The sequence below is a fragment of the Chrysemys picta genome, chromosome 12 (assembly GCF_011386835.1).
Source record: "Chrysemys picta bellii isolate R12L10 chromosome 12, ASM1138683v2, whole genome shotgun sequence".
NCBI lineage: Eukaryota > Metazoa > Chordata > Testudines > Emydidae > Chrysemys > Chrysemys picta.
The window spans coordinates 49,667,099-49,681,051 of NC_088802.1; the positions used below are offsets into that span (position 1 = coordinate 49,667,099).

At 45.5% G+C, this 13,953-nt stretch overlaps 1 protein-coding gene and 1 non-coding gene across 8 annotated transcripts; both read left to right on the forward strand.

Moving 5' to 3' along the window:
• Window positions 1–2,389: 2,389 nt before the first annotated feature.
• Window positions 2,390–2,462, forward strand: TRNAR-CCG (transfer RNA arginine (anticodon CCG)). Its single transcript has one exon. It is a non-coding gene; the product is annotated as a tRNA-Arg (tRNA).
• A 294-nt stretch (window positions 2,463–2,756) lies between these two features.
• On the forward strand, window positions 2,757–12,822 carry C12H17orf58 (chromosome 12 C17orf58 homolog). Of its 7 annotated transcripts, none has more exons than XM_005282916.4 (5): window positions 2,778–3,061; window positions 8,677–9,309; window positions 9,441–9,530; window positions 11,184–11,375; window positions 11,920–12,822. In XM_005282916.4, exons 1-5 carry the CDS (start codon window positions 2,875–2,877, stop codon window positions 12,108–12,110), a joined length of 1,293 nt encoding a protein of 430 aa, XP_005282973.3. In that variant the 5' UTR covers window positions 2,778–2,874; the 3' UTR covers window positions 12,111–12,822. The 7 variants fall into 7 exon arrangements, with proteins under 7 accessions (XP_023960376.2, XP_023960375.3, XP_005282973.3 ...); XM_005282913.5 differs by lacking the exon at window positions 2,778–3,061 and adding an exon at window positions 6,297–6,455; XM_042841006.2 differs by lacking the exon at window positions 2,778–3,061 and adding an exon at window positions 6,318–6,455 and having other exon boundaries at window positions 9,139–9,309.
• Window positions 12,823–13,953: the final 1,131 nt, after the last annotated feature.

Here is a 13,953-nt window from a genome sequence, read left to right on the forward strand (position 1 = left end):
CGCGTCTTCGCTCTCCTATTGGTCAATTCGAGCCACAGCAACATTGTCATTGGTCAGTTTGAAAAACAAGCTGTTCTCGCGAGGTGGAGGTGGGGGGGGGAGAACCAGTGATCTCACGAGAACCCCGCCGGGATCCCGGGGAGAGATGATAACACGTCAGAGAACCTACAACGCACCGTTCGCGGCTCCAAGACTACCGATCCCAGCACACAATGCGCCACCTAGCGTCAAGCAGCTCGAAGGAGACTACAGTTCCCAGCACCCAACGCTCGGCCTTGTTCCTTGTCCTCTTGAAGGAAGTAGAGCATGGGATGCTGGGATTTGTTGTCCCCGTAGGGGCCTGTTTTTGTTATGGTGACTTCAAGGGTCCAAACATATGCCGAAAGCGGCGGCTTTCAGTACACCTGAGCAGGGAGGTTGAGTGAAGCCTGAAGGAGGAAGTCATTGGTCTTACCTCCCGCCCCCCGGGTTAGAGTGAATGGACTTTCACTGTGGGGTTCTCAATAGTCACATCCCCTATAGCATGACCAAACCCCTGGCCACCTAGGACTGCTACATGCTTTGGGTATGTCTACACCAGTGGTTCTCAAACGTACTGGTGACCCCTTCCACTTAGCAAACCTCTGCGTGTGACCCCCCCCCTATAAATTATAAACACTTTTAAAATATATTTAACACCATTATAAATGCTGGAGGCAAAGCAGCGTTTGGGGTGGAAGCTGACAGTTTACGACCCTCCATGTAATAATCTCACAACCCCTTCAGGGGTCCCGACCCCCAGTTTGAGAATCCCTGGTCTACACGGCACTGTAAACCCAGTGTTCAAACTCAGCCTCAAGCTTACCCCCTTTCTGTCTACACACAAATCATGCTAATCCAGAGGTCAGACTCAGACCCAGGACCACATGGGGGTGGAGCATCTGAGCCTCAGTCAAACTAGGACTAGGGTTGCCAACTTTGTAATATTTAGCAGGAGTTTCGGAACCTCCTCCCCTCTGCCTCTTCTTCCTTGTCCCACCTCTTCCCTGAGGTCCCAATCCCTGTTCGGTCCTCTTCCCCACTCTCCCTACCACTCGCTGCTCTTCCCCACCCCAGGTCAGGAGGGACTTGCCTGTGGAGCCAGGGCTGGGAGCTGCAGCTGCCTGATGTAGGTAGGAGGCGGCCCCAGCTGAGTAGGGGCTGGGCAGGTGATGACCTGGCACCTTTTGGAACGCCATAACTTTTGAAAACCACATCTGATCAATTCTTAATTTTAGGGAACGTTAGGTATCAATGGGCAGAACCCAACTGATTCTGGTGAAAACTGGAAGTCTGATTTCCATTAAAATCAGGCCCAGAGTGCCCATTTGATAGTGCAGTGGAAACTCTCTCTCCTCCCGCATACACATAGCACAGGCAGCAGCTTACTAGAGGGTCACACAGGTTGCTTTGGTTGGCAGAGCTATACACCCAGCTAGCCTTGGTCGACACAAGCAATGAAGTATGGAGCCCTGGGCAGTATGAGCCAGCTGGGCAGAGCTGAAGTAGTTATGGTGGTGGGGCAGGGGAGGCTTGCTGTGGGAACCAAGACACCGGTCATCAGCTGTAGAGGTTGCAGTAGCTGAAGGAACCAAACCTGGCAGGTGCCAGTGTTTTGACGGAAGGGATAAGGGTCGGTGGCCTGATAGGGTGGAAGGAAGGAGATGACAATCCGAGAGCTTGGAGTGAGCAGCCAGCTATGGGAAGCTATTGCCAGGGGGGCAGGACATGCTGTCAGTGGGGTGCCCCGGAGGGGCTAACGGGTGCGCTACGTGTGGGGGAATGGGTGACATGGAGGGCGTGTGGGGGACACACTAACGTCAGACCTGCATGGGAGTGGGCAGAGCTAACATCAGGGGAGAGCTACTACAGGGGTACGGGCGCAGAGGGCAGTGCTAACGATGGGGGGGGGCTCTGGGAAGACAGCAGCTGTGGCGGACGCGAGAAAGGAAAGCGCGCGCAAGGGGGCGCGGTCAAGGGCCGGGGCCAGAGCACAGGGGGCGGCATGGGGCTGACACCGCCTAACGGGGCGCGCGGTGAGGGAGGAGCTAACGGCCGTTGCGCGCGAGTGAGGCCCTCGCGTGTTCGGGGCGGGGCTAGCGGCGCGACGCTGACAGGCTAAGGGCGTGTCGCGAACGGCAGGGCACAGCCCAGGCACAAGTCCTTAGCGCGCCTTGTTGATTGAGAGGCTGGGGAGGGGCGGAGTCAGAGCTCGGCGGGTTTGGGACTGAGTGGGGGGCGGGCCATCCTGGGCTGGGCGGGGCCCTTAGCGGGAGGCTGGAATCATCGAGGACCAAGGGCTGGGTCGGGGCGGAGCCAGTTGGAGCCGGGCGGGGCCTTTAGAGCGCGCCCGTCTCCGTTTTCACTGGGTGACCCAGTGGCCTAATGGATAAGGCATCAGCCTCCGGAGCTGGGGATTGTGGGTTCGAGTCCCATCTGGGTCGTGCCGATCACACGTTTTGTAGCGAGCCGGAGCAGCCTAGTAAATTCGCGTCTGGGCGCCCCGCCGGGCTCCTGGGCCGCTTCCACGTTATTATCGCCCGCAGGGGCTGCACATGCCGCCGCCCTGATACACTTTTAATCCTGCAGTCCCGCCTCCCGTGCGATGGGAAGGCGACGCGCAGGAGCTAGGGGATTGTTGGCGGCTGGTGCACGTAGCAGGGCTGCGATGGCTGCGTGCACAAGGCCGGGGACTCCTGCACCGGCGCGGGGGCAGCCTGAGGCAGCTCGGCCCCTTAAGCCCCGCCGGGCGGAAAGAAATCCCCGTGTAGCGGGGCTGCGGGAGCTGCGTCCAGCGAGCCCCGGGCTCGGGCCCCGGCGCGCTGCGAGAGGCAGCCAGATCTCCTGGGGCAGGCGATGGGCCGGGCCGGGATCGCCGAGGCGGGTTTGGGGCGCGGCGCCGGTTCCCATGTAAACACGGTCAGACCAGGGGCCGCCGCTGGGCACGTGAGGGCGCGCGGGAAACAGGAGCCAGCCCCGGCCTGTGTCTGTCAGACGGGTGCAGCCTGCCCAGGACAGGGCCCGAGGCTGGGGTTTGGCCCAGGTATGTGCCTTGGTGGCCTTTGGTCCCCCTTTGTTTTGCACTTTGAACGGTGGGAGAGGGACTGGGCTAAAAGCCTGAGCCGACGCCCATTGCAGTCTGTCCACTGACTGCAGGGAGCTTCGGATCAGGGGCTTCGTTCTGTACCGGAATTGGTATCAGTCTAGCTCCTTATTGGTTTTGATTGGGCCTTCCTAGCTGTGGGGTCTAGGTGCTGCTGGTTTAGCAGCTTGAGGCTTTGTTTTTGGCATGCAATTGGATTAGGGTGGGATACAGAGGTAGACCAGGCCTTCATTTGGACTTAATTTTTGATCTTTTAGGCCCAGGTTTTTAAAGGTATTGAGACATTGTGTTGTGTCAGCGTTGCAAGGCCGAAGGGATTTAGACGGCTAACTTCCTTTGTAAAAAGGCATGGGCGCCTAAGACTCATTTAAAATCAATGGGATTTAGATTCCTACGTGCCTCTGTCACTTTTGAAAATGGCCATCTAATCACTTAGGTCTTGCAGTGGTAAGCAGATGGACACCTAACTGCTTTTGAAAATCTGAGCCCTAGTGTTTTGTAGTGAGCCATTGTTCATCACACATCAGGGTCATGATGGCATCAGAACTTCAGTGTTCTTTTCTCGATGGTGATTAGGAATGGGGAATTCATCTGGTTTTTCACTGCAGGCCAGTATTGTCACCAGTGCAGAGTCTCTGGGGTTTTTCAATAGATGTAATTGGTTGCTAAAATTGTAGTTCTAAACTTCTCTCATAGGGAGAAGGAATCCTATACTAGGAGTAGCAAAGAGTCCTGTGGCACGTTATAGAAGACGAACAGATGTATTGGAGCATGAGCTTTCGTAGGTGAATACCCACTTCGTCGGACGTAGGAATGTTTCACTACAGTTTGCCAACCAAAAAGCAGCTTCACCAATAGTAGCATCAGTGCAAAGGCTAGCGTAGACATGTTAACCACCATATTGTCCACAGTGCTACCCGTGAAGCTGAAATTTTAAAATAGCTGAATTTTTAGGAGAAACACCCAGACATAGACACAACAATATAGTAAAATGGATTGTATTATACTGACATAGTTTTATCAGAAGGTTGTATCTATTTAGTGGTTTCTTTATATCATCAAAAGGTCCACATGGTTCTGATGCATCCCACATCCATACTCCTTAAGTAGATATAAATTACACCCAGAAAGACACCTTCACATGTAGCTCCTCACATATTCATACTCACATCTTGCCCCATACATCCTTTACATAAGGAAGAAAATACTGAATCAGGAGAGAGAGCATAGGCATCTTTTTCTTATTCCTTATCCTCCAGGGGGCGCTAATGCTTACCTAGTCTGGTGTTCAGACACTAACCAGCTGACTTATTTACTATTTGAGGAATTTAAACAATATAAAGAGTTTAACATTCAAAGAAGCATAACAGATTCACTTAATTATTTGCAGGTTGTATTTGCTCCGTGCCTGCCATCGCACAGTCCCATAGAAGCACATTAGATAAATGTTACAGAACAACTGTGTATTTCATGTAATCCACCCCATTGCTTTTTCTGGTGTGTAGCCCCTCATTGTCCCACCTCACCCCAGGAGAAATGGAGAGGAATGCACTGTGCTGGAACAACTCCTAAACAGCCAAATTAATAAAATATAAATGGCTAAGATATTTAACGTGAATCCCCAGTTGTGAGTTCAGTTCAGCATTGTGTCTGGGTTTAGATTTCTACAATGTTTTTTCCCCACATTAACATACTTTCAGCTTTAAAACATTTAAAAGGCATATTGTAACAGAAGAAAAAGAATTAACACACGATGTAATGGGAAATTAAAGAATAGGGTCATATATGTATTACAATTTCCTTACATATTGCAAACCATTTTAAATATATAGAAAATAAACTGTACACAGCTATATGAAATAAGACTTTGTGCTGCTGGGGAATTTGTTGGAATATATAAGACAGTCCAGTTATAAAGAAATACCAATTATCTACAAGAGACATCAACAAAATAAAACTTCCACTCTAACTGGTAGCAACCAAAAGAAGTTTTCATATACCTCTGGTCTGTTTTATTTAAAATAATTAAACAGAACAGAAGTTTACCATTTACTTCAGTGAGGGCAAATATCCAATCCTAAAGCTGCAGTATTCTCCCAACCATTCTCTGTCTTGACTGGTAACTTGATACAGAACATGTCGACAGGCGCATTAGAAATCCATCGAGCGTTTATATATATTTATTCTAATGCATTGATCATTCTTAATAAACCATTTAAGCTTAAACTAAGTGATAGATACTACAACATTCAGCAATCTTTTGGGGCCTTTCATTGCATAGCTTTCCTCTGTCTGTAAAGATGGGCTTCAGTAAGCAGGCTACAGGATATTTCTAATGACCTTTAGCAACACTTGTCTGGTGCTTTTTGTGTTCAAAGCACTAAACAGGCATAAACTAACTGATTAATCCTCATAACATCCCTTATCAGGCAGTGGGGTAAGCAGCTTCAGTGAACATCTGGCTTGGTAATAAGAAGAAAAGTCCTCAACTGTTTAAACTGGATATATAGAAACAAGCATATTGGGCTAAATGAATCCTACATCAATAAAGTTACGTTCAAGATGAATTTGGCTGTGTGTGTGTAAGGTGAGAGGAGGGGTGTCAGAGTTCTAGATACTTATTCAAATTACTGAAACCGGGTTTTAAAATAAATTGAAACTACTACAGGGAACAGCGACCCTTTCTGTTGAGAATGGACAATGACTATAACAAATTTGCAAAATCCCCATGAAGTAAGGGCTGAAATAGCCAGATGTACAATATAATTGACCTTAAAAAAACATGCACCCATTATAACCAACTGTGCATAAATGCTCAGCACATCCCTCCCTGTCCCCAAAGTAGCTGCTAACATGTAGTGGTGATGTGTTCCCTGATTCTGAATGCTGCATTTTAATGCAGTTCCTTGTATCCAATTATGCGTTGATATGTTTTGTACAGATTCCCCTCAGAGGTAGGGAAGGAAAACAAGACCCCAACCCCGACTACTTTGAGTAGAGAGTAGGAGTTTAGGGAAGATTCGTTTAATCAAGCAAAGACAGAACTGACATTTCAGGCAATTGTATCCAGCATGGGGGGGCTCCATGCACATTTCTCTTAGGAAGTGGCAGTGGGAGGCTAGCAGGATTGCGGCAGCTTGGTCTTGCTCCAATGGTTTGTCCAGGGAGCGATTCATGTTTCCCCTAAGGCTGCCTCTCATTAGCATGAACCAGGGGGAAGGGCATAAAAGACTCCAGTTCATTTAGAGTCTGGAAAAGGTTTCCTTCAGAATGACAACCAAAGCATTCTGGCTCCTCTGTTTTGTCATGGGACCATCGTCCAACTTGGTGGCAGGTAAGTTTCTTAACATTCCAAGGCAGAAAAGGGCAGATTTGCTGTTTCCAGCAAGGAGGGGAGAGGCTGAGCGTCGCTCTTTCCCACAAAGACTGGACACATTATTTCCAATTCTTGCCCTGACAGCCCTCTCCAGCTGCATCCGTTTCAGCACGCTGCAGCAGCAAGCACATGAGAGCCGAGGAAAGGAACATTTTAGCATGTTCATTGGTCTAGAAAGCAAGCAGAGATACTTGTGTCAGAGGAAGGTGTGTCTGGGGAAGCTGGAGAGCACCTGCAAGAAACAGAGAATCAGCTAATGCCACGAACCCTGAGTTAGCCAGCGTTGAGCACTTTGTGAGTTACTTAGTGGTTCGTGTGTGGTTTCTTATGTGACTTTTGTAGCCCCTTCCTTACTCCCTGTAGGCTCCAAATCTGTGGTTAAATTCAGCAGTTTTGAGCTCCCACCTATGCCTTCTGCATGTCAGACTAAACAGATTTGTTACTGCATCCCACAAGGGGTGTGGAGGTAAAAGGTGCATCTCTCCCCGAGGACAGAAAAGATCAGGTGCTATGTTGAAGTTCTATTTTCCCAGTCTCCAGCGATCTGACAGGAATTGAGGGGGATTGGAAATCTGGGTCATGACAAAATGCTTAATTTCTTCTTAGAAATTCAGTGCTTAGTGAAAGTGTGTCTTGGGGGTAAACATCGCAGGTAGGAGATGTGTTTGAAAGGACTTGTTCTTTGAAAGGCTCCATGGCTCTAGGCAGAACAGCTCCAGTGCACGCTGGCATGTCCCTATCTTCAGCTTGTACCTCCCCCCACCCTCCACTTGTCTTCATGGAAATTTCTGACTTTATATGCATTCAGCCCAAATATCAGGAAATCTTTCCCATGACAACAGCTGGTGAGAGCAATGGAGAAGTAATGGTGAGGTCAACAGCTGAGAGTCAGGATTTGGAGATAAACCAGGACTTTATTCATCTGTTTATGTCAAATACTTCACAGGACGAGTCAGGATCGGCCTCCTACACACAGTTAACCGCAAACAGTGAGCACCCACATTGTGTGTGTGGGTAAACTGTTTTTAAATACTCTACATTGGCAAACTAATTGCATGGCAAGAATAGGCTGAAAAGGAAGAGGGAACCACAACTTTGAAGGGGAAAAAACTGCAGGGGAAAGAAAACTCTGTCTAAAAGGAAAGTCAATTTGCTTTGTGAGATTCAAAAGGGGGAAAGGGATGGTGTGAAATGAGACCTGGAAATTTTCCCAGTTGGCCTGCACTGTGCTGTTAACCTGCCTGACCCAAAAACACAATTATATTTTAACATAATTTCTTAACTTTCATTTTGAAATAAAGGGCAGATCTCTTTCAATCCCATCTTTCTGCCATCAGGAACAAACTGCAAGGGATCATTACTTAAAAGCAACGGCTCTTCTACCAAACATGAGCTTTTTGGGCTCCTTGACAGCTCTATGCCGCACAAGTCAGAAGTCCAAAACGCTGGATAAAGATCTATTCAGCAATCCTCAAAGCCCATGAGCATTGAAAAGTCCACATGACATTGTCAATAAGGCGTCCCATGGATGGGAAAACCAAATTGTTTAAAAGGCTATGACAACAGAACTATCAGCCCGCAATGCACTGTGAATCTGGCTCCCCCGGATGCTCCCTGGACTTTCAGGGCTCTTTCGAGAGAAGGGTTTGTTTATAAATCGTGTTTTTAATTTGTAACAATAATAGTAAAAATGCAGATCACCAGGGTTCAGCTCGCACACAGCTGGGCCAAGTTCCGTGCTGGAGTTACTGGGATTCTGTCTGAAATAGGAGCTATAAAGTTCCCCTCCAATCTTTCCTGTGTTTCTGGCCCCCGCATTTTTTGAAAGGCTGTTTTGTTGTACGAATCCCAGCTATTTTCAACCCTGCGGCATTTTGGAAAGGAGAAGCTAATTCAGATTTTGTTCCACAAGCAATGATGCCCAGAAAGGCAGGTGCTGTCCTTCTTTATGTGAGGACAGTGAAATCAGATATGGGCACACACTGTGCTTTATTCCTGTTAGTGGACCATTTATTGTTTATATTATGGTAATGGCTAGAGGCTTCAAGTGCCCCTCCCCTTGTGCCAGGCACTGTACATACATATAAAAAAAGGTCTCTGCCCCAAAGAGCTTACAAGCCATCCCTCCTCCCCCCAAAAAGTTAAAACAATTCTACCTCTTCTGTTTATTTGTACATAGGATACCTGCCCTATATCGGAAAACCCATTCGGGCACTCAGCAAAGATGGGTACAGTGCAGCAGACTCCACACCAAGCCAAGCTAAGTTCCCATTTAGAGGCAGCAGTGTTGGTGAAGAGAATCAAACAGAGCATTGGTTGCTGTCTCCAGCTAACCTCCAGTGGCCAAAAGCTGCTGACATCCTCTCAGTCTCACCAGAGAGAAAGAAAAAGGCCAAGACCTCAGTGGAAAACAATACGGGGCTGAGGAAAGAGCCTCACCAGGATGGCAGGGTCCTGGCTTCCGAGAGCCACATGGAGGGACCTCCTTCTGCTTCCTTTTACTTCAATCATGCAAACAGAATGCAGGCAGATAGGTTTCAGTCCGAGTCAGCGAACAGCATCTCAGCACGCTTCCACCATAGAGCATTTTCCCATTATAAAGGCAGATCCTTGACTTTAGCTGAGATGCATCCTTTCCAAGACACAGGGGCAGTTGAGACAGAAGATCCCAATATGGTGGATCACCTCAACCGACCTGGCAAGATGAATCCCTACAAACAGCACGACCCTATAAGAAACGTCAGCAAGCCCTCCTGGGTCACCAACCGCCAGTCATCGAGCCTGCTGTATCACTTCAACATGCTAAAGAAAGGTAAGGGGGAACCTCTATTGGAAGGCACTTTGTGACCCCTCAGGAGAATAGGGTTACTTACTTTCAGTCCTGAACTCCAGGGGGCATGTTGTGTTAATGCTGCACATCCACAACATACATGCCTGTTGCAGTTCTAGATGCTGACAACAAGGAGAAGGTGTGCCTGACGGAGTGCAGGAGGGAGAAGGATGAAGCAGAGGCTTTCTGTGTGAGTGAATTTGGTAAGACCGTTTTGTTCCATTGCATATATTCTCACTTACAGGCAGGCATACCAGACACTCTCATTGGCCCATGCTACTAGCACATACGTTTCCGTTCTTGTTTTTAAAAGCCTTCTTGGGCTTGCTCCAGCCTATTCTAACAACTGTTTTTAAGGCACCCATCACAGATGTTCCTATACATACACAACAAATAGCATCAATCATGTTTCACTATCTCATCCCCTTTCTGTCTGGCACTGACCTTCTTAGTGTCCCCACTCCATCCACACATCACTGTCAGTGCTAAAGCCATTTCACAAGCCGTCTATATGATTCTCCATTTCTTATTAACCCACAGCTGGATACATCTCTCTCCCTCTACCTTTGTAGCTGTATTGTTTAACTGCCATTGCATTATTTACCTAGCTCTAATGAGTTTTAGGATATCATTTGGATGGAAGACCATGCCAGATGTTGGCCTGAATAGCATGCTGTCGGCATTCCGGACTCCGCTTTAGCTTCCTAGGACTTCTGCCTGCAGCGGTCATGCTGCAATAGGTTCTAATGGCCATTTTGTCACACACATAGATGATAGCAAAAGATAGTGTAGTTCTGGGTTAATTGCACTGGAAATCGGCGCACAAGTTTTCTGAATGGAGCTGTGTCTCATTATCAGAGAAGCAGGGGATTAGATGGTGTTTCTCAATATTTAAAAGTAGATAAGTAAAATACATGCCTAGCACCAGTTAACAGGTGTTTCTATTTCCAGAAAATAAGCATATTATGAGGCATCTGTTTTGCCTGACTAGACATTAGGCAGTCTTCTACAAATGTAAACATTCCTTAATTTCCTTCTAGTCAAAATTTTAGAATGACGCCCAGCACATAGGTCTCTGATCGAGGCCTTGTACTGGCCCTCTCCGTATTTCATCCTTTAATGATTAAACAATTTCATTTATTTCTTAAATTAAAAACAAACAAAAAAAGCATGTCTCTTAACCCAGCCTGAATGAACATTAATCTGCACAGCCCCATGGCCATGGTTCCCCTAGAGTGATCACAGAAGGGGCTTTACTCCTCATGAATTTACATCTAGAGATTAAAAGGCTAGTGGCTGCATCAAAGAGAAGTTTTCACTCCATGAGGCAGATATGGCCTTGACCTTTGTCAAGGAAGTTTTCTAGCCTTACCTCTCCAGTGACTTTATCGCAGTCTATCTAGAATACATGTGGGGGATTTTCCAGTCCCTTGGTTAATTCAGCCCAGGCCTGAGTCTTTGAGGCAGAAATGGTGTAGCACAGCTCCACGTGGTTGGCTAAGATTAGGACGCTTGCTACCTCAGCAAGCTGCATTGCAAGGACACTGAGCAAGAGGACTCTCCTCTCAAATTAGATAATACTCTAGTGTAATATAGTAATACAGCAGAATACTCTAATGAATGTTTCTTTTTCTTCTCCCTTTCAAGTGACTACTCAACCCTACCATTCCCAACCTGCACTGTTATTCAACACCACCTAGGACTCAACTTTGAAATACTTTATAAACTTTAAGACTTCTGTTCACTGCACCATTGTGATTCGTTTAGAGCATCCACATGTATCATGAGCTGAGTATCAATGTTCCACTAGCAAGTGTAGCGAGTGATCATTTTCCCTCTCTCCCTTCTTAAAACAGCAGTGAATGGGATTGTTCATGATGTGGAAACACTGGAGAAAGGAGTCAGCCTGGTTACACTCTTGGTAAATAGCGACGGATTATACAAGATGAGTCGCCTGTATATCACCCCCGATGGTTTCTTCTTCCGAGTTCACATTCTCGTTGTGGATGCTTTAAACTGCAGTAAACCATGTCCAGATTTTAAACTTGGTAATGATTCCCAGCAAAATCCAGTCTATTTCTCCTTTCGGTGGTGTGGGATTTCAGTTAGGCTAGATTTAAAAGGGGTTCATGGGACAGTTTGGGCAGAAGGAACAGATTCATTTAGGAGCAGGGGACACACAAACTGTTTTCTTTCTGGTTTCCCCATATCTGCAAAACAAGCCCAACGGTCTGTAAGGCAGAATGGTTAAAGCCATTCAATCCCCTAAAAATACATTCTGTAAAACATTTGCCCTGCTGAAGCTTTCACCCGCAAGCAGACCTGCTTCTTTTATCCAACCTCCAAAAGTCAAGGTGACGGTGGGGGGAGTTGGCATAGCCAGTTCCAGTTTTGGCCCATCTCTTGCTTTATTAATAATTTGAATTTTGCTACTTTAACACATTTGGTTTTAGCCCAATTGATGTTAAAAGAAAACGTGACTAAGCTACAATCATCCAAACGGGAACAGGCGTGGTTCATTTCCTTGTTTCATTTTAGGAAAAAAACAATGAAAATAAACCAATCCAGCGTCAATTATGTGTTATTTTGCAGGAAGTAGATACATTGTGATGGGTCAGATCTACCACAAGAGACGGCAGCTACCTGCCCTTCTGCTGCAGTTCCTGAGAGGGCGTCTGCGGCCAGGAGATGGGCTGCTAAGCAGCGGCAGCAACTATGTAAAAAGATTCAACAGGAAGAGGGATCGTAAAGTTCAAGGGGTAGCTCACACCAAGTGTGGATGAGGCTACGGTCCTAACTGCTTTACTACGGCATAAGCAGCGCTGGCAGTCAGCTAGCAGAACAAAACTGGTCTCTCCTTGAATTGAGTCTGCCATAGTAAGGATCCTCTTAGAGTGACTACAGCTCAGCTCTTGCTTAATTCTGTCTCCAGTACTGATGAACACCTGGTGTCTTATAGGGTTTACAAAACAATGTTTCCTTCAAAGGTTCTGGTTATATACAGATACCAATATAGTGTGCAAAAAGAAGAAAAAACAAACAAAACCACCCACAGCCTAGGAATCAAACCTATTCACTCACTGTAGAGAACATTAACTGGTTAGTGGATTTCCCTTTAAATATAGGTTATCCTTTTTGTAATACATAATTTAAATCCTAATATTTAGAAAATAACCCATTATGATTATTTTTAGAGCTAAATTCTTTTGTCAGCACCTCTTATATATATCAGGAGTAACTGGAGTCACTCTGGCTTTACACCACTTTAACTGAGAACAGCTGTCTCTTACTGCTTAGATTAATATTCAGAACTGTGTATTTCATAGTATTAAAGTTCTCAGTGCAATGAGATTATAAAAACGAGCATTCAAACCCTAACTCTGTAACGTGTTGCATGATCATTTGTAGCTCAACGGCTGCACAGCATAAATATGTAGACATTTGTTTTGAAACACTATCAAATTAAGAATTCTGACAAATAAAATTTTTGCAGCACTTTGGTTTCCTCAAAGTACATAATACTGTTTTTTTAAACAATGTATAATTATACCATTTTTCTCAAATATAAGGGACCAGATTTTTCTGGTCATTTAGAAACATGTTCAACATACATATGCCACAGCACACCTTATTGGAGCCTACACATATGCTCAGAGATTGATCCATTTATAGATTCCAAGGCTAGATGGCACAATTGTGATCATTTAAGTTGACCTCCTGCATAACACAGGACATACAACTTCCCCAAAATAATTCCTAAAGCTTTTTCTAAAACATCCATTCTTGATTTTAAACTTGTCAGTGATGGAGACTCCACCATGACCCTTGGTAAATTGTTCCAATGTTTAATTACCCTTTTAAAAATTTATGCCTTATTTCATTAATTGAATACAAATCATGCACAAATAGCCAATTAGTATGTGTACAGTTACCTATTTGCATGTACAAATTATGGTATTGAGGCATGCAAATCAGTCATGCAATTGCATACACATTTTGCATGCCTAATTACTCTTCTAAAGTGGATGTTCAACCCTGAAACTATTGAGTGTATTTGGTATAATTTTTCTAAGACAAGTGTATGAGGTTTATATCTGCAAACCAGTAAAGCTACCTTTGAATCAGTTCTATGTTGGACCTGATCTTTTACTTTTAGAGCCTTAGTGAGACTTCAACAAATATCTTTTTGACATTTAACCCCTTGTAGGAAATGCTGGTACTAAATATTCCTAAATAGCCCTCTCCCCAATTATCTAAAATCCAGCTTCTTAGCCTTTTCATCAGTTTGTTTTAATCAGCTCTACTCTTCGGGCAGAAACTTAAAACAAATAAAATAAATAAAAGTCGAGGAAGAGACCCAATAAAAAGATTCAATACCTTAAAAAAAAAAAAAAAAAAGCATCAACTTCCTTAGCTAGTAATGAAAAAGTTATTTTAAAACAGCTTGTGGGGAACTAGTTCCCCTAACCGTGGAAAAAAATAGCTGCCTTTTAGAATAGCAGTAAAATCTCTTGCTGTTGTCAAAATGTTAAAAAAGTAGTATCTTGCAGGTGGGCTATTAAAGCTTCTCAACTTACGGTGTCTTCACTGTGCTGCGTTGACGGGAGACACTCTCTCATCAACTTA